The following is a 20020-nucleotide window of genomic DNA, read 5'->3' as shown; positions in this document are numbered from 1 at the left end:
TGCTGGCCCTGGTTTTTTTTTTTTAAGATTTATTTATTTATTTGAAAGACATATCTAGAGAGCAAAGGAGACAAACAGAGAGAGAAAAAGCGAGATCTTCCATCCACTGGTTCACTCTCCAAATGGCCACAACAGCCAGGCTGGGCCAGGCCAAAACCAGGAGCCAGGAGCTTCTTCCGGGTCTCCCACTTGGGTGCAGGGACCCAAGCACTTGGGCCATCTTTTGCTGCCTTCCCTGGCAAAATTAGCAGGGAGCTGGATCAGAAGTGGAACAGCTGAGACTTGAACCAGCTCCCATATGGGATGTCTGCACTGCAGGTGGAGACTTAAAAACTACAACACCACAGCACCAGCCCCAGTTGTATGGCTCATAAAAGATAGTGAATTGGGGTTGGGGGGGCTGTGGCGTAGCGGGTGAAGCTGCCGCCTGCAGTGCTAGCATCCCATATGGGCACTGGTTCGAGTCCTGGCTGCTCCACTTCTGATCCAGCTCTCTGCTATGGCCTGGGAAATCACTGGAAGATGGCCTAAGTCCTTGGGCCCCTGCACCCGCGTGGGAGACCTGGAAGAAGCTCGTGGCTCCTAGCTTCAGATCAGTGCAGCTCTGGCTGTTGCGGCCAATTGGGGAGTGAACCAGCAGATGGCAAACACTCTCTCTCTCTCTCTCTCTCTCTTTCTCTCTCCCTCTCTTCCTGCCTCTGCATCTCTTCTGTAACTCTGCCTTTCAAATAAATAAATAAATCTTTTAAAAAATGCTGAATTGGGGCGCCGGATTCTATCCCAGTTGCCCCTCTTCCAGGCCAGCTCCCTGCTATGGCCCAGGAAGGCAGTGGAGGATGGCCCAAGTCCTTGGGCCCTGCACCCGCATGGGAGACCGGGAGAAGCACCTGGCTCCTGGCTTCGGATCAGCACGATGCGCCGGCTGCAGCGGCCATTGGAGGGTGAACCAACGGCAAAAAGGAAGACCTTTCTCTCTGTCTCTCTCACTATCCACTCTGCCTGTCAAAAAAAAAATGCTGAATTGGGCCAGCATCATGGCATAGCTGGTAAAGCCACCGCCTATGACACTGGCATCCCATATGGGCACTGGTTAGTATCCCAGCTACTCTACTTCCATTCCAGTTCTCTGCTAGAGGCAATACAGCAGGAAAGAGGTGATTTCTTAGTTTTTTTCTCTTGTCTTTTCCAGGTATACAAATATATATATATCCAAGAAACTATCATTTTTGTCCTCTCTTTTTCTTTTCTTTTTTGGAAATTCTTTTAGATTTATTTTATTGGGGCTGGCATTAGTGGCACAGCAGGTTAAGCTGCCACCTGTGACACTGGCATCTCACATGGGCACTAATTCATGTCCCAGCTACTCCACTTCCATTCTAGCCCTCTGCTAATATGGCTGGGAAAGCAGCAGAGGATGGCTCAAGTGCTTGGGCCCCTGCCACACATGTAGGAGACCTGGAGGAAGCTCCTGGCTCTTGGCTTCAGCCTAGGCCATCCCTGGTCATTGAAGGCCATTTGAGGAGTAAACTAGCAGATGGAAGACCTCTCTCTCTCTCTCTCTCTGTGCCAGTGCCACAGGCAGCTGTTTAACCTGCGGTGCCACAATGCTGGCCCCTACCCTCTCTTTTTCTGACATACATTCATACATCCTTGTTTTGTGTCTGATTTTAGCAGGTATGCAATCTGGTGGTACACCATTAAGTGTGGTTTGAGATTTATCACATTAAGAAAATATTTGCTCTTTTTCTAGTAAGATTGCTATCATAAATGATATCTAAAATATTTCAGATGTCTTTAGTAACATTTACTGAGAATGAAAACTAGGAGTTAGCATTGTGGTACAGTACATTAAGTGACTTCTTGCAACACCTGCATCCCATATTGGAGCACCAGTTCAGGTCCCAGCTATTCTACTTCTGATCCAGCTTCCCGCTAATGCACTTGGGAAGGCAGCAGATAATGATCCAAGTACTTGGATCCCTGCCACCCACATGAGAGGCCCAGATGGAGTTACTGGCTCCTGGCTTTGGCCTAGTCCAGCCCTGGCTGTTGCAGCTATTTGGGGAGTGAGCCAGTGGATGGAAGATCTCTCTCTCTCTCTCTCTGCCTTTCAAATAAATAAATAAATAAATAAATAAATAAATAATCATTTTAAAAATCAGAGCTATCAGGTCTGTGAACTTGATTCTATCACAGAGCTAGGAGTTTTTTCACATTTTCCATCTTTTTGAAGTCTTTTCCCTTGGATCTTCGATTCTCTTTCTTTTCATGCTTCTGCACAAGTCTCTTCACTAGGGAGAAATCACTGACTTCTAGCACAGCCTTACATTCCTTGCAGGCAATCCTTGCTTATCTCTCCAAAGGGAGCTATTTATTTCTCTACAAATAACAGCTCCCAATTGGAGGGTGTTTAATGTGCCACGTTTCATTTAACTCTTACCACAACTCTATGAGATCGTGCACTGGGTACCTTTCATCTGTCCTTCTAGATCCACTCTCCCCATCTTCTCCTGCTAGCAGCCCTGGAAAACTGACCTGACTGGACCATGTGAATGGGCTGTCTGGTGCTCACTGACTTCTAGGAGATTCCACAAAATAAGGAGATGAAGCTGAAGGGAGGAGAGTAAGGCTGAAGTATATGCCCCTACTCCCCTCCGCCCACCCCACCCCTGTGGTGGTCTCCTACAGGGTTGCCTGTGGCTGGCTGCATGGAGGAGGCCTCAGATTGTCTCGAAGCTCTCACTCAACTCAGCGTGGTGAGAATAACCATTCTTTCCCCCTCAGTCCTTTAGGCCCCACCGTTACTAGCTCCAGTGAGCTACACTTTCCTTTGTTTCCTTGCACTCTGGCCACATCATTGTAAATATTCCCTCTCCTCCAAGTATCCTAAATTTAGTATACCAACAAGTACCCTGAGTCATAAACAGAAGGACACTTGTTACTATATGAAAATGAGGAGACCAGCCTACACACCTAGACTATCTGACTCCATAGCCCATGCTCTTTTTTAAAGATTTATTTATTTTTATTTGAAAGGCACAGTGACAGAGAGATCTTCCACCCACTGGTTCATTCCCCAAATGTCCACAACAATCAGGGATAGGCCAGGCTGAAGCCAGGAGCCCAGGCAGGGGCCCAAGCAGCCAGGACTTGAGTCAGTGCTCTGACATGGGATGCCTGGTGTGCCAGGTTGCAGCATAACTCTCTGCGCTGTGTATGCCAGCCCCAAAAGCCCATACTCTCTTTTCTTTTTTTATATAAACAGAACAGATTTTATATGCATAATTTTAAGCCCAGGATAATAATTCCCAACCACCCTCCCTCCTCCTCCATTCCTTTTTTTAAAAGATTTATTTATTTGAAAGAGTTACAGAGAGATGTAGAGACAGAAAGAGAGAGAGAAAGTGAGAGCGAGAGGTCTCCCATCCACCGGTTCACTCCCCAAATGACCACAATGGCCAGAGCTGTGCCCATCTGAAGCCAGGAGCCAGGAGCTTCTTCCAGGTCTCCCACGTGGGTGCAGGGGTCCAAGGACTAGGGCCATCCGCAGTGCTTTCCCAGGCAATAGCAGAGAGCTGAATTGGAAATGGAGCAGCCGGGACTCGAACCAGTTCCCAAATGGGATGCCAGTGCTGTAGGCCGGGTCTTTAACCCACTACGCCATAGCACCACCCCCTCTTTTTAAAATAATTTTAAATGATTTTATTTATTTATTATCTTAAATGTTTGTTGATTTATTTGAAAGGCAGAGTTACAGAGAGGCAGAGGCAGAGAGAGAAAGAGGTCTTCCATCCACTAGTTTACTCCTCCAGATGACCACAGGAGCTTCTTCTAGCTCTCCCACGTGGGTACAAGGGCCCAAGCACTTGGTCCATCTTCCACTGCTTTCCCAGGCCATACCAGAGGGCTGGATTGGAAGAGGAGCAGCTGGGACATGAACCAGCACTCACATGGGATGCCAGCACTGCAGACTGAGGCTTTGCCTGCTACGCCGCAGTGCAGGCCCCTTTTGATTTTTCCAATAACATACTTTAAATGTACTTTGTAGTCATAGGCTTATTCCTCCACTAAATACAGAATTCAACAAGTAGAGAGTAGAAAGACCACTGTTCCACAGGCGTATAGACAAAAGCTATAAACAATAATCATATCTCAAGATGTCTGGGGGCTGGCGCTGTGGCATAGCAGGTTAAAGCCCCTGCTTGCAGTGCCGGCATCCCACATGGGCGCCGTTTTGAGTCCAGGCTGCTCCACTTCCCGTCCAGCTCTCTGCTATGGCCTGGGAAAGCACTGCGGATGGCCCTAGTCCTTGGGCCCCTGCACCCACGTGGGAGACCTGAAGAAGCTCCTGGCTCCTGGCTTCAGATCAGCTCAGCTCAGCTCTCGCTGTTGTGGTCATTTGGGGAGTGAACCGGCGGATGGGAGACCTCTCTCTCTCCCTCTCTCTCACTTTCTCTCTCTTTCTGTCTCTACCTCTCTCTGTAACTCTGTCTTTCAAATAATAAAATAAATCTTTAAAAAAAATCTCCTGCACCTGCATGGGAGACCAGGAGGAAGCACCTGGCTCCTGGCTTTGGATCAGCGCAGCTCCAGCCGTAGCGGCCATTTAGGGGGTGAACCAAGGGAAGGAAGACCTTTCTCTTTGTCTCTCTCTCTCACTGTCTAATTCTCTATCTGTTAAAAAAAAATCTCAAGATGTCAATTTCAGGACCCATAGGAACACCGGTTCATGTCCCTGCTGCTCCACTTCCAATCCAGCTCCCTGCTCATGTGCCTGGGAAAGCTGCGGAAGATGGCCCAAGCGCTTGGGCCCCTGCACCCACTTGGGAGATCCAGATGAAGCTCCTGGCTCCTGGTTTTGGCTTGTCCTAGCCCTGGTCGTTGAGGTCATTTGGGGAATGAACCAGCTGATGGAAGCTCTCCCTCTCTCTCTCTCTCTCTCTCTCTCTCTCTCTCTCTCTCTCTGTAACTCTTTCAGTAAATGAATAAATTTTTACCAAAAAAGATGCTAATTTCACTCAAATACATTACTTTTTTGTGTCCTATATATTAGATACCACAGCCCACACTCTTGATCATGCTGCTCTTCTCCCTCCAAGATTCAGAAAGGGCAGTGAATGTTTTCACGTCTACATGTGGAGTCCGAAATGTGTCCATTCTGTCTGTGAGCCTCTTTCATGAATGGCAACCCTTTGTTTCCTTTCTCGGGTCCCAGGGGCTTGTGGATACTGCAGCAGGCAATCTTGTCCCCATGGCCATTATCTGAACATTCCTGCGATAATATTCACTGGGTTCATTTAGGCCTTGATGCTAGCATTTTAAGTTCCCTGTTTCTACAGCCAAGAGGCAGACAGAATCATCTGTGTGCAGCAGGAAAGGGAGTCTTTCCTGGCTGACCATTCCAAAGCAGGAAGAGGCCAAAGGGTTGGGGAGGGTGCGGCCTGAATGCCTTTAACACTAAAGGACTTTCCTTAGCCCTTGGGCCACGCCAATTTAGCCAAAGCAATTTCCTGTAAACTCCGTAGTTAAAAACAACCACCCAAAAGTTCTTTTTTCAGTTGGTCAATTAAATAGGACTTCTAAGTTACCCATACAGCAACTTCATCCTTCAGAGAACTGCCCATTTGGTGACCTGGTCACTCAGTGACCTGGCTTTTAGCAAACTATCTATTGATGCATTGACTAGAATCCAAGTCTGCGGCCTCTAACAGCAGGCAAATGAAGTGGGGGCTTTATGTATGGAAGAACTCCTTAAGACCTTCCCTGGGGAGCCCTTTACCCCACCAAGAGAGGGGAGGTGAGGAGCAGCGCCCAGGATGAAGCTCAGTTTTTATCCTCACACATCATTCTGAAGCCTCCCTCCATCTGGCCTCTCTTGGTTCTTTTTCTTCTCTTCCCTTCCTAATAAGAAGCCAGGTGGCAGAATGGATGGTAAGAGATGGGGACATGGTCAAGGTTAGAATGTGGGTGATAACAGGGAGAACCACTGCAGGTCCTTTTTGTGAACTCCCCCACCCCCTAACAACCCCTGATACCTGATACCCTGATATCTGGGCGAGCAGGTCCTTTTTGAAGCAGTATCTGGGAAGCCTCAGCAGGAGCCTCTCAACAGCTTTGCCCAGGATTTTCTGTTGGAATGTTTACAAGTGCTGCCAGGGCAACACCAGTTTCAACCAATGAGAAGCAAAGCCCATGGCGGGGGGGGGGGGGGGGGGCAGTCACAACCAATGAGAAGCAAAGCCCACGGTGGGGGGGCAGTCACAGCAACTGTTTGACCTCAATACCAGGAGCAGTCTGTGTGTAGCCATACCTAGCTTCTGCCCAGCAGGAGATGAGCATGCAGGGCTGTGCCCGGAGGAACAACTGTGCCCAGTTCCCCAGCTGGTACCTACGGAGCCCCTTTGCATGTGCCAGTCACTGTGCTTCGTACATGTTCAGTCATCCACAGGCTACAATAGCCCAGGAGGGAAACATTAGTGTTTTCATACAACACTTGAACAAACTCAAGTGCAGGCAGTGCTCAGTAATCTGCCCAAAACTCAGAGCCAGGGCTGTTAGACGTCACGGCATTGCAATGCCAGCTCCCCCTAGTACTATTATTAATAGCACTGTTATTATAAATGGTGCTCTTTTTTTAAAAAAAGATTGATTTTATAAATGTTCTTTTAAATGGTCTTAACTGGTAAAATGAAAAGTTAATGACCCTATGTTGAGACCCAGCTTTATTTTATTAGTCCATAAAATTCCCAAGTTTCATGGGAATTCCTTAACCATGGAGTAGCCATGTAGTAGGATTCGTGACAGAGATGAGACACCAAGGCCAAGAAGCAGTGTTTTATTATTATTATTATTATTATTATTATTGTCAGCAAAAGGCCCAGTTGGATTTTTATACAAAAGCCTGAGCCCTGAACAGAGGGGTATTTCCATATGTATGGCTTTAGCTTCTTTGTCTCCCTTATATGGTTACATGCATACATTTCATCGCATATCCTAATGTCAACATGGTGGCTACAGGAATTGATACACTATTGTACATGGGCACATATTCATCCATAATGTTTCTTTTGCACACATACTGAGCTGTGTGCTGTCTAGCAAGTGTTAAGATCATCGCTTGGAACTAACAAGCAGGAACCCAAGCAAATAATAACTTCACAGGCAAGCAGATAATAATGCATTTCATTCCCAGGACAGGTTCATCTCCCCCAGCTTTTTTTGTTGTCGTTATTGTTCTGACTTTGGAGAGGCTTCTTCCCATGTTAGTTAGAAACAAGTTTAATCAAAAGACAGCTGCTCACAGTGATGAGTGCTGATCTCAATCCCCACAAAGGAAGGAGGGTACTCTGCTAAGTGTCCTCTTCATCCAGGAGCAACGCTGAGCTCCTTGCCTGGAAGATGTCACATACTTGAGATGCCATGCACAGAGATCCTGCAGCTGAGATGGAGCTGTGAGGTAGGCAAATAGGGGTGGGGATGGAGAGGGTGGGAGGCAATGTGGCTGAATAGGAAGATCATGGACTCTAAACACAGAAGGAATTCCCACCCCAGTTCTTTTATTTATTTTTATGTTTCTTAGAGACTTATTTATTTGAAAGGCAGAATGAGAGAGAGAGAGATCTATCCACTGATTCATTCCCCGCATGCCCACAACAACCAGGGCTGGGCCAGGTTGAAGCCAGGAGCTAGGAGCTAGGCACTCCATGTGGATCTCCCACAGGGGTGGCAGGGGCCCAAGTACTTTGGCCATCCTCCGCTGCTTTCCCAAGCAGCCAGAACTCAAACTGGTACTCTGATATGGGATGCCAGCATCACAGGCTGCAGCTTAAGTATGCCACAACGCTGACACCACCCCCCCATCCCAGTTCTGCCACAAGCTGGCAGTGTGGCTTTAGTTAGGATGTTTCACCTCTCTGAGTCTCATGTATACGAGGGGGGATCTTCACAGTCACTTCATAAGGCTGATGAGAAGCTAAAATAAGGCTATTCATAGAGAGCACCCAGAAAAAGGACAGGCATACTGTAAGGACAGGCGTACTGCTCAAAAAACATCAGTTATCTCAATCATGGAGAGCAAGAGACTAACCACAACAGACAGAAGCAAAAAGCACAGGAACCCAGAAAGGGCCTGCCACTTTCCTGAAGCTGGGAGAAAAAATTTCCCAGGGCCAGGTGAGTCCTGAGCTTTCACTGATTAGGGTCATGTCCAGCATCTCAGCCAGGAAGAGGATTTGCGGGGTTACTGTCATTGTCGGAGCACAAGTTCCACAGCATTCTACAGGGACAGGTCTCCGCTTCCCTTTGTTGTCAAGCTTTGATGGGCAAGTGCAGCAAGATCGCTCCTAGGAAGCCCTGGGGCCGTGATGAGAGGCACTCGGTGAGGACCTGGTGTGGGAGGTGGGATTCTTAATTGCCCGGAAAAGAGAGACATGCATGCAAGCAATGAGAAACTCCTTGCAGGCAAAATGCTTTCATGGAGAAGCCAGGAGAGATTTCCCAGCAGATTAGAAAGGCTCCTTCTTTGAAGCCAGAGTTTAAACTTTACCCCCAGCCAAGATGTAGATAAATTCTGGCCTCCAGGGCTCTCCAAACTGAGAGGCCTTTTGAACTCAGAGGACAGGTTCTTCCAAATGCCACCCTCCTTGGATGCTAGTGCAGGTAAATGTGAAGTGCCATAGACACCCAAGATGGAGGGCAGAGACCAGAGGAGTGGGTGGGCCGGATGCAACAGCTAGAGGCCCCATCCTTCCCCAGCCCCTCCTTCCTCAGGAAGGAAACAGATATAGTTGGTTGGGGAGCCCCAAGCCCAAGCCCCCCACTCTGCACCCCTGCCATGTGCCTCTTGCAGCAGGAGCCACAGGCCTCCTCCCTGCTGCTGGCCTGGATGATGCCAGGGGAAGGCAGCACGCTAGTGTGTGCGGTTCGGAGATGCACCTGTGTTCACTCGGGAGCGCTGTAGCCTGTGCACAGATGAACTCTACTGGGCCCTGAGAGTCCCTTCTGAGGACAACCATCTTCACTAATGGCAGGTGAGTGATCCTGCATAACCCTGGGAGGCAGAAAGCACACTGTCCTGCCCTGCTCACCTGCAGCTGGGCAGACTGCCAGGGCAGAGAGAGGGCCAGCACCTCACTTGTCCGCATGTGGAAAGTGGGGGCAATCTGTATCAAATATATTGTACTCACTCCAAGGAACTGCTTTGGAGACCTTGGCAACTCCCCATACTCTTAACTTCTTGCTAAATTGAGGGGAATCTGGGGCGAGGTCCCTAGGCAGGATGGTGTCAATCAGAGCACAGGAAGAGGGGTCCTCTCTTCAGGACTCCGCCCTCTGGCCTTGAATTATATTCATTTCCATCACTCTCATTCCTTCCCAGGTCTTCCGTCCCCAGCTCTTCTTCTTCTTCTTCTTCTTCTTCTTTTTTTTTTTTTGGCAAGCAGAGTGGATAGTGAGAGAGAGAGACAGAGAGAAAGGTCTTCCTTTTTGCCATTGGTTCACCCTCCAATGGCCGCTGCGGCCGGCTCATCGCACTGATCCGAAGCCAGGAGCCAGGTGCTTCTCCTGGTCTCCCATGCGGGTGCAGGGCCATCCCCAGCTCTTCTACTCCAGGCTCACCCTAACACTCCCTTCCCTGACTTATCTTTAAGCTTTGCCCTTCCCCCTGCTCTTTCCTCCTCTCCCACATATGCCTAGCACAGCTAATGGCGCTCAGCCATGAAGCTCACGTTAGAAGCTGACATTCCCTTCTTGTCAAGTTGTCCCAGTCAGCTGGTACACATCTTTTAAGTGCCTGGAAACTACACAGGTGGCAGGAATTGTGGAGACAGCAAGCTAAGACAAGGGAAGATAAAGTGTGCCCACACGCACAAATACTTTAGTAAGTCAAAGCAGGGGACGGTGAAATGCTTGAGTCAAAACAGAAGGCAAGTTGGATGTGGGCAAATGTGGCTGAGTGACATTGTTTCAAGTCTAAAAGACCATCAAAGCACCCTACAAAGGGGGAGGAGGTGATATTGTTAGGTAGGAAGTTAGAAATTAGCCCCTGTGTATGAGAGGGGCCTAAGGAAAACAAAGCATGAAAACCAAAGGAAAACAAATCTGCAGAAGCTCACCTTGGAAGCAGCCCAGGATTTTCTACAACAAAGTCCTGCCCAGACCCTGATAACTTTACAGGTGGTCTCAGCCTTCCCCCCAAGGAAAGCTCCCCAGGAGAATCCCCTCTCCTTAGCACTAAATGGGTTACCTGGCCTGATAACATTGATAAAACCTTTTTTTTTTTTTTGACAGGCAGAGTGGACAGTGAGAGAGAGAGACAGAGAGAAAGGTCTTCCTTTGCCGTTGGTTCACCCTCCAATGGCCGCCGCAGCCACAGATCCAAATACTGTGCTGCTAAGCTCCAGGCAGACGGATCACTGAGAGTCATGATCATCACAAAGACCTCTCAGAACACTGCAGCCATCCTTGAGCCTGAGTGCCTCATTCAATAGTGCCTGGCCCAGAACTAAAATACAATGGTGAAGCTCTCTCTTCCTGGATGGTTGCACTTCTGATGATGATGAGTTGATATTCAGTCCATAATCATAACTACAATGGGCTCTTTTTATAGGCACTGGAGGCAAAATCCAGGGTCACCCTAGAGACCTAACTGAACCCCAAATACTAAGTTCTTAGAGGTAAGAGAGAACAGCAAGTTTCGGGGTAGGGGAGGGGCTGGGCTGTTCTCAGGCCTCTAGAAAAAAAAGAGTATAGTGGGCTTAGAAGGAAATCTATCTGCTGAGTGACACTCTCCAGCCATATGGCAGGTGCTCACAGAAGGACAGGCATGGTTTACCAAAGAAACTCTTAAGTGCATGAAAAATACTTTTGCTTTCTTAGGGCAGTAATGCCCTGTGTTTCCAGTGTCTTCCCTACCTTCTTTCTATTGCCTTTGAGATTATAGCTGTTTGGGTCATAATCAAAATTGCATACTTATTTGTAGATTTGATTAACTGCTCACTGTGTAGCTCAAATATAATTAGTCTCTTCATGTTTTCTGGAACTGAGGAAGGTACCTACCAAGAACTAAATCAACAGCTGATACAAAATGTGTTCAAAATAGGCCGGCGCCGTGGCTTAACAGGCTAATCCTCCACCTTGCGGCACCGGAACACCGGGTTCTAGTCCCGGTCAGGGCACCGATCCTGTCCCAGTTGCTCCTCTTCCAGGCCAGCTCTCTGCTGTGGCCAGGGAGTGCAGTGGAGGATGGCCCAAGTCCTTGGGCCCTGCACCCCATGGGAGACCAGGAGAAGTACCTGGCTCCTGCCATCGGATCAGTGCAGTGCGCTGGTTGCAGCGCGCCTACCGCGGCGGCCACTGGAGGATGAACCAACGGCAAAAAGGAAGACCTTTCTCTCTGTCTCTCTCTCACTGTCCACTCTGCCTGTCAAAAATAAAAAATAAATAAAAAAAATGTGTTCAAAATAATAAGGCAACGGTCACATGGATTTTTTTTTTTTTGCGGTTTTCAAGGTTTTATTTAAACACAAATAAAATGCGCACCTGAGCCGCCTACTCATTTTCTTCACTGCGCAGCCTGGCGTTGGGGTTGGTGACCCTGATGGCCAGTTGGGCCGCTCGCTCCACAATGGCTTTGCGGTTCTTGGAGGAGACGTTGTGAGCAATCTCTGCACAGTAGGATTTGTTGCACATCAGCAGCACCTCCAGCTCCTTGACGTTGTGGACCAGGAACTTCTGGAAGCCGCTGGGCAGCATGTGCTTGGTCTTCTTGTTGCTCCCGTAGCCAATGTTGGGCATCAAGATCTGGCCCTTGAATCTTCTCCGCACCCTGTTGTCAATACCTCTGGGTTTCCGCCAGTTACGCTTAATCTTGACATAGCGGTCCGACTGGTGGCGGATGAACTTCTTGGTCCTCTTTTTGACGATCTTAGGCTTCACCAGGGGTCTGAGGGCGGCCATGGTGCCTGCAGGAAGCAGCAGTTAGCTCAGACCTCCGCGGGCGGGCTCTCCCGCTGGGCCCAGGGCCCTGTAGCAGAGGGTCTTCCAGTCACCAGCTACCGAGCAAGCTGGGAATGGAATGGGTGCTCCGCCGCCTTGCTCTCCCTCCCGCTTCCGAAGCTGGCAGAGCACTGGGCACTCTCCAGACGCGATCCCGGGAGGTAGTCACATGGATTTACACAAGATCTACTGAGCCATTTTTCCAGTGATTCTCCCAAAATAACAATTATGTCTCTAATCCTGAATCAAGATTTGTAGAAATCCCAAAAGCAACTATTGGGATCTTCATTGCAGAAAAGTCTCTGGGGAGGGGGACAGATGTTTTACAGATAACAGCATAGAACTCAGAGGGTACTCAAATATGCCAAAGAAATTCTTTAAAATTAAAGATTATATAAACATAGCACAGGGCCGGTGCCGCGGCTCAATAGGCTAATCCTCCGTCTGCGGCGCCGGCACACTGGGTTCTAGTCCCGGTTGGGGCACCGGATTCTGTCCCGGTTGCCCCTCTTCCAGGCCAGCTCTCTGCTATGGCCCGGGAGTGCAGTGGAGGATGGCCCAGGTCCTTGAGCCCTGCACCCGCATGGAAGACCAGGAGAAGCACCTGGCTCCTGGCTTCGGATCAGCACGATGCGCCGGCTCCAGCGGCCATTGGAGGGTGAACCAACAGCAAAAAGGAAGACCTTTCTCTCTGTCTCTCTCTCTCTCTCTCACTGTCCACTCTGCCTGTCAAAAAATAAAAAAATAATAAAAATAAATAAATAGGCCGGCGCCGTGGCTTAACAGGCTAATCCTCTGCCTTGCGGCGCCAGCACACCAGGTTCTAGTCCCGGTTGGGGCACCAGATTCTATCCCCGTTGCCCCTCTTCCAGGCCAGCTCTCTGCTATGGCCCGGGAAGGCAGTGGAGGATGGCCCAAGTGCTTGGGCCCTGCACCTGCATGGGAGACCAGGAGAAGCACCTGGCTCCTGGCTTCGGATCAGCACGATGCGCCGGCCGCAGCGGCCATTGGAGGGTGAACCAACGGCAAAAAGGAAGACCTTTCTGTCTCTCTCTCTCTCACTATCCACTCTGCCTGTCAAAAAATAAATAAATAAATAAATAAACATAGCACAGGATTTATTCCTCATGGAATTTCCTTCTTTTATCAAAAGTGCATCAAAAAGTGAAGTTCATAAGAACATTCTCAAACTCCAGGTCCAGGGTTCTGTAGGCCACAAAAATCTGCTCCATTTTCCCATGGAAAGCAAGGAAAGAACACATCCCCCAGAGAATACTCCAGAGCATGCAAACCTCCAACACCAATATTTGGTCAGGATTATGCAGAGGTTTCATGTACAAACACAGAAAGACTCAAACCAATAAGCTGAGTGCCAGTCTCTTTAGATACCTAAAATCTGCATATACACACATGGGGTACAAAAAACCCATAATTGTTCATGTGTCTTGTTTCTCACAAAAGTACTGCAGAATATTTGAGTCCTAGGTCACAGAAGTATCCAATATGAGGGCCAGCACTGTGGCCCAGTAAGGTTAAACATCAGCCCGAGGCGCCGGCATCCCATATGGGAGCCGGTTTGTGTCCCAGCTGTTCCTCTTCTGATCCAGATCTCTGCTAATGGCCTGGGAAATCAGTGGAAGATGCCCCAAGTCCTTGGGCCCCTGCGCCAGCATGGGAGACCAGGAAGAATCTCCTGGCTTCTGGCTTCAGATCAGCCCAGCTCTGGCCATTGCAGCCAGCTGGGGAGTGAACCAGCAGATGGAAGATCTTTTTCTCTGTCTCCTCTCTGTCTGTAACTCTGCCTTTCAAATAAATAATAAATCTTAAAAAATTGGAAAAAGTATCCAATATAGAATCTTGAAAACAAAGGATGTTTAACTTTCATTCCCTGCCCCTTATCTTCATCTAGAAAAAAAGCAACAGCAAGAGCTGAGGGGGTAACTAGACACTGGAGTCTCACAATGGCTTGAATCTGCATTTTTATTTCTGCTTTCAGAAAACTGATCTCTTCATTGAAGTTCATGCTGTCTGTTATGTTCATCTGCAGAGCTGAGATTCCCTCACTATGACCACTGTAACAGGGAATCAAAGGCTAAGGCCAAGGGTCATCCCAGGACCAGTACTGTGGCGTGGTGGGCTAAGCCTCCACCTATGGTGCTGGTATCCTATATGGGCACCAGTTCGAGTCCTGGCTGCTCCTCTTCTGATCTAGCTCTCTGCTATGGCCTGGGAAAGCAGTAGAATATGGTCCAAGTCCTTGGGGCCCTGCACCGGTATGGGAGACCCAGAGGAAGCTCCTGGCTCCTGGCTTCAGATTGGCACAGCTCCAGCCGCTGCAGCCATCTGGGAAGTGAACCAGCAGATGCTAGACCTCTCTCTCTCTCTCTCTCTCTCTCTCTCTCTCTCTAACTCTACTTCTCAAATAAATAAATAAAATCATTTTTAAAAAGGGGGAAGGAGTGCCTTTGGGAAATCTGGGAGTGGGCTGCAGAGCTGAGAAAAGGATGCTCACAGTGCAGCAGTGGCCCCTTCCATGTGTGCAGGGCTGGTCACTTATAAACTACTTTAGTACTTTATCTATGATTTCATGATACCCAAGGATGCATGTACAGCATATACTACCTTCACTTGCGACACGGAAGAACTGAGGCTCAGATCAGTGTTGTGATACACTGAAGGTCCCACAATCCACAGGTAATGGAGCCTCCTGACATGAAGTTGCTCCTAACATCATGTGTCTCCACAACTCACATGATCTGTCTGGAATAAAAACAGTTTGTTCCGTGCCTTCTCAACCTGAAGCACATCACTCTCCTGGAGAGCTCTCCAGTGCATGACGTTTAGAAGCATTGCCAGCTTCTCTCCACTAGATGGCAGCAACACCTCCTGCCTCCCGTGACAGGAAAATGTCTTCAGACATTCCAATGTGTCCTGGGGAGGGGGTAAGGAGTGGCAAACTGGTCCATTGAGAAAACCGCTGCTTTAAACCCACCAGTGCAGAGCAGCCTGGCAGATGTATGCAAGCTACATCATTTGTCTGCTTCCCGCCCTGCACAGGCTCCCAATTGCCTTCAGGAGAAATTCCAACACTTGGTGAAACCATACAATGTCCTTCAATGTTCAGGGCCCTGGTCGCTCCCTTTACTCCCTGCCTTTGCACTCTTCGCTCTAGTTCTGCTCCTTTGTATCCCCACCCTCATGCTCCCTCTACTTGGAACATTCCCCCCAAGTTGTCTTCTAAACTCTACCCAAACTTCAAGACTTGGCTTAGCGTAGACTTCATCCAGAAACTTACCTAAGCCTTTCCTTCCTGCCCACCCCCAACTCAGTGCTGAGTCAAGGCCTACCTCTGTGCTACTTCTGCAGACTCATTGCTCCCTCTGACTGTGACATCCTGCAGGGTAGGGCCTGGTATGTAGCATTTACTCAAACAAAAACCGATCTTCCAAACAAGTGGCATAAAGGTGGACGCTATGTGTCAGATGCTACTGTTGCATACAAAAGGAAGACAGAAAACATGTTTGTACATGTATGTGCATAAGATGGTGGCGCGGGTGCAGGGCTGGGGATTAGAGCAAGTCTTTTTACCATATACCTTACATTGTTGGATTTCTGAGCTATGTGACTATGGCATTCATTTTTAAAACCTTAAAAATAATAAAACCAAACAAGGGGATGGAATTGTGATGCAGCAAGTTAAGCAGCTGCTTGCAAAACCGGCATCCCACACTGGGGCACCAGTTCAAGTCTCAACAGCTCTGCTTCCAATCCAACTCCCTGCTAATGTGCCTGAGAAGACAGCAGAAGATGGCCCAAGTACTTGGGTCTCTGCCACCCATGTGGGAGACCCCGATGGAGTTTCAGGCTCCTAGCTTAGCCTGGCCTAGCCCTAACCACTAGCCTGGCTCAGCCCTAGCCACAGGGCACTTGGGGAGTAAACCAGCAGATGGAAGATTTCTGTCTCTCCCTAACTCTACCTTTAAAATTAAAATAAATCTTTTTTAAAAAGCAATCAGTACCATTTGCAACAGCTAGAGAAAAAAAAATAAATACCTTGGAATAAATTTAACCAAGGATGTGAAAGATCTCTACAATGAAAATTATAAAACCTTAAAGTAATAGAAGATACAAAAAATGGAAAAATCTTCCATGTTCATAGATTTGAAGAATTAGTATCATCAAATGTCCATATTTGCCAAAGCAATTTGCAATGCAATCCCAATAAAAATACCAAGGACATTCTTCTCAGATCTAGAAAAACCAATGCTAAAATTTATATGGAAACATAAGAAACCCTGAATAGCTAAAGTAATTTTTTTGTTTTTAAATTTCTATTAATCTTCCTATCCACCTCCTTCCTTCCCTTTTCATTAATTTTTGCAAAGGCATAATTTAATTGTGGTTCTTAGCCTTTGTTTATACTCCTGTAGAACTGTGGTATTTCTATTTTATACTTGTTGAATATTATGGTTAGTGATGCATTAATCCTGTGATTATAGAGTGGATTGAAACTATGTTTTTGCAAAAATTGAAGAAAAAAAGAAAGGAAAGGGAGGGATTGAGGGAGGGAAAGAGTGAGGGAGTGAAGTATAGTTACCTTCTTAGAATAGTACCTATGGAGGCTGGTGCTGTGGCACAACGGGTTAACGCCCTGGCCTGAAGTGCTGGTATCCCATGTGGGCGCCTGTTCGCGACCCAGCTGCTCCTGTTCTGATCCAGCTCTCTGCTATGGCCTGGGAAAGCAGTAGAAGATGGCCCAAGTCCTTGGGCCCCTGGGCCCACATGGGAGACCTGGAAGAAGCTCCTGGCTCCTGGCTGCAGATCGGCGCAGCTCCGGCTGTTGCGGCCAATTGGGGAGTGAACCATTAGATGGAAGACCTCTCTCTCTCTCTGCCTCTCCTCTAAGCGGTCAACGCATATTCACTCATTTTAATAAAGCACTTGATTGCTGATGCTGCTCTACATTGAGACAAAAATCAATGCTTAAGTGCATATTATGTTAGATACCATACAGGATGCATAACATTTGAAGATGCAGTGTCAGTTGTAAAAGTGTCCTAACTAGAATTTTAAATACTATAGGATCCACTCCAGAAAGGAAACAGGAAAAAATACTACTTTTTCTGTATTTTCTTAGTTACCTCTAAAGAAACAATGTTTTTGTGATATATTAATATCTATTACAATGGTAGCAACTACTGTCTTTGAAGTATTACATGTCAGGCACACAGATAGATGCTTGGTGTACATTATGTCTAATTTTACACAGAGATAGATGCTTGGTGTATATTATGTCTAATTTTACAAACCTCAGCTGCCTTTTCTTTTTTTAAAGATTTATTCATTTACTTCAGAGGTAGAGCTACAGACAGGGAGAGGGAGAGAAAGGTCTTCCATCCGCTGGTTCACTCCCCAAACGGTTGCAATAGCTGGAGCTGGACCTATCCGAAGCCAGGAACCAGGAGCTTCTTCTGGGTCTCCCACTTAGGTTCAGGGGCCCAAGCACTTGTGTGATGTTCCATTGCTTTCCCAGGCCGCAACAGAGAGCTGGATCAGAAGGGGAGCAGCCCATATGGGATGCTGGTGCTGTAGGCGGAGGCTTTAGCCCACTATGCCACAGCGCTGGCTCCAGCTGCCTCCCTTTTTAAGTGACAAAACTAGATTGGGTAAACCACTTCATCTTCTGAAGTACACTTTTTTTTAAGATTTATTTATTTGAAAGGCAGAGTTACAGAGAAAGAGGGAGAAATCTTCCATCTGCTTGTTCAAACCTGAAATGGCCCCAACAGCCAGGGCTGGGCCAGGCCGAAGCCAGGAGCTTCATGCAGGTCTCCCACACTGGTGCAGGGGCCCATTGGGCCATCTTCCACTGCTTTCCCAGGTGCAGCAGCAGGAAGCGGAACAGCCAGAACATCACAGGCAGTGGCTTAACCAGCTGTAGCATGATGCTGGACCTTGTAGCATACTTTCAAAAAAGAAATGCTTTAAGACTAGCATTGTGGTCTAGTGGGTAAAGCCACCACCTGCAATGCCAGCATCCCATATGGGCAGCAGTTCAAGTCTTGGTTGCTCCACTTCCCATCCAGCTCCCTGCTAATGTACCTGGGAAAGCAGAGGAAGAAGGCCCAAGTACCTGGGCCCCTGCTACCCACATGGGAGATCCGGATGAAGCTCCTGGCTCCAGGCTTTGGCCTGGTTCATCCCCGGTCATTGCAGCCACCTAGGAAGTGAACCAGTGGATGGAAGATCTCTCTGTCTCTCCTAACTTTCAAATACATACATACATACATACTCTAAAAAATAGAGAAATGTTTTTGATTTTTTCAATTAACTTTTATTAAGTACTATATAACATATTGCATGTTACATAATGCATTACACAACCTTCTAACAGGGGTAGATGACCATAAATGAGTTATTTTTCATCAACCAGGAAAATGCTTCTTTAATCAATGTTCTCCAAACCCTGAAAAAAAGTTTAAAAAAAGAACATGAGAATTTGCCATTCAAGATGTTATCATTTCCAAATAGCATTCTGTTACTAAAGGAAGTGCTTTTATATCCCACATTTCTTTGGCCACAATAGTATATTTTTACAAAGATTTATTTATTTATTTGAAAGGCAAAGTTACAAAGAGAGAGAGACAGAGACAGAGACAGGCAGAGAGAGAGAGAGGTCTTCCATCTGCTGGTTCACTCCCCCAGATGGCTACAATGGCCATAGCTGTGCCAATCTGAAGCCAGGAGCTTCTTCCTGGTCTCCCACATGGGTGCAGGGACCCAAGGACGTGGGCCATCTTCTACTGCTTTCCCAGGCCATAGCAGAGAGCTAGATCAGAAGTGGGGCAGCTGGGACTTGAACCAGCATCCCTATGGGATGCCAGCACTATATGCAGCAGCTTTCCCGGCTATGCCACAGTGCCAGCCCCCTAGTGTTCATTTTCTGACAGCAGCAAATATATAACTATTTATAAAAAGGCCCTTCCCCTACCCAGTCAGAACAACTATTTTCCACCAGAATCCTCCTTATATATAGCACCTTCAATGAGAGAATAAAGCGGAATCTATTCTATAAGATAACAGCCAAGAATAAAGCGGAATCTATTCTATAAGATAACAGCCAACATGTGGTAGATACTATTATCCCCATCCCATATTTTGTGAGATTGAGGACATGGGCTCAGAGAGGTAAAGTCACTTGCTTAAGTCAGCAAGGAAGTAATAGAATTCTAGTCTAGGGTTCCAAACTCCAGAACACTTGCCCTATAAGCAGTACACTATTTATTTAAAAGACTCAGTTCACAACCAAATACTGCCAACTAAAATATTAATCAGTGATGACATTTCCTTTAGGTATTAAAGTAACAGGCTAGCTATTTCATTTACTACTGCAAGATAATCACCTTGAGAGAAGTTACAATTACATATTCCTAGGAGCTACCTCTTAAAAACCCTCATTTTATTTCACAGTCTGGTGATTCTCATAGCTATCCTTGAACCATACTTGGACAAACACAACTCTAGGTAACCAGATAAAAGAGTCCCCCTCTCATTCAGGAAGGATTTGTTCTAAGACCCTCAGTGAATGCCTGAAACCACAGACAGCACCAAGCTGTATATACAGTATTTTTTCCTATACATAACATACCTATGATGAAGCTTAATTCATAAATTAGGCACAGTAAGAGATTAACAACAATAACTAATAATAAAATAGAGCAACCTATAATGTACTGTAAAAGAAAATGCCTAAGTTTTAAATAACTTATTTCTGGAACTTTCCATTAATATTTTCAGATTGCAGCTGATAGCGGGCAAATGAAACTGTGCAAAGTGAAACCAGACAAGGGAGGACTACTGTCTACTACCACAGCCATTAGGTTAGATTCACAAACAGCACTGAGAGGGAGATAACTTAGGATGAATCCTTATAATGTTATTTAATCACTCTGAACCTCTGCTTTCTCATCTATAAAATGGAGACAATATTTCCCTATTGTGAAGAATAAATGAGCAATAAGATATG

At 47.1% G+C, this 20020-nt stretch overlaps 1 protein-coding gene and 1 non-coding gene across 2 annotated transcripts; both read right to left on the bottom strand.

Moving 5' to 3' along the window:
• Nucleotides 1–11494: 11494 nt before the first annotated feature.
• LOC133753142 (large ribosomal subunit protein eL32-like) lies at nucleotides 11495–11991 on the bottom strand. The gene has a single exon (XM_062183548.1). The coding sequence runs from the start codon at nucleotides 11953–11955 to the stop codon at nucleotides 11548–11550; it is 408 nt and encodes a 135-aa protein (XP_062039532.1). The 5' UTR covers nucleotides 11956–11991; the 3' UTR covers nucleotides 11495–11547.
• A 29-nt stretch (nucleotides 11992–12020) lies between these two features.
• On the bottom strand, nucleotides 12021–12158 carry LOC133753905 (small nucleolar RNA SNORA7). The gene has a single exon (XR_009865138.1). It is a non-coding gene; the product is annotated as a small nucleolar RNA SNORA7 (small nucleolar RNA).
• Nucleotides 12159–20020: the final 7862 nt, after the last annotated feature.

This window comes from Lepus europaeus, chromosome X (assembly GCF_033115175.1).
Source record: "Lepus europaeus isolate LE1 chromosome X, mLepTim1.pri, whole genome shotgun sequence".
Lineage (NCBI taxonomy): Eukaryota > Metazoa > Chordata > Mammalia > Lagomorpha > Leporidae > Lepus > Lepus europaeus.
This window is presented reverse-complemented; position numbering and strand designations above follow the sequence as displayed.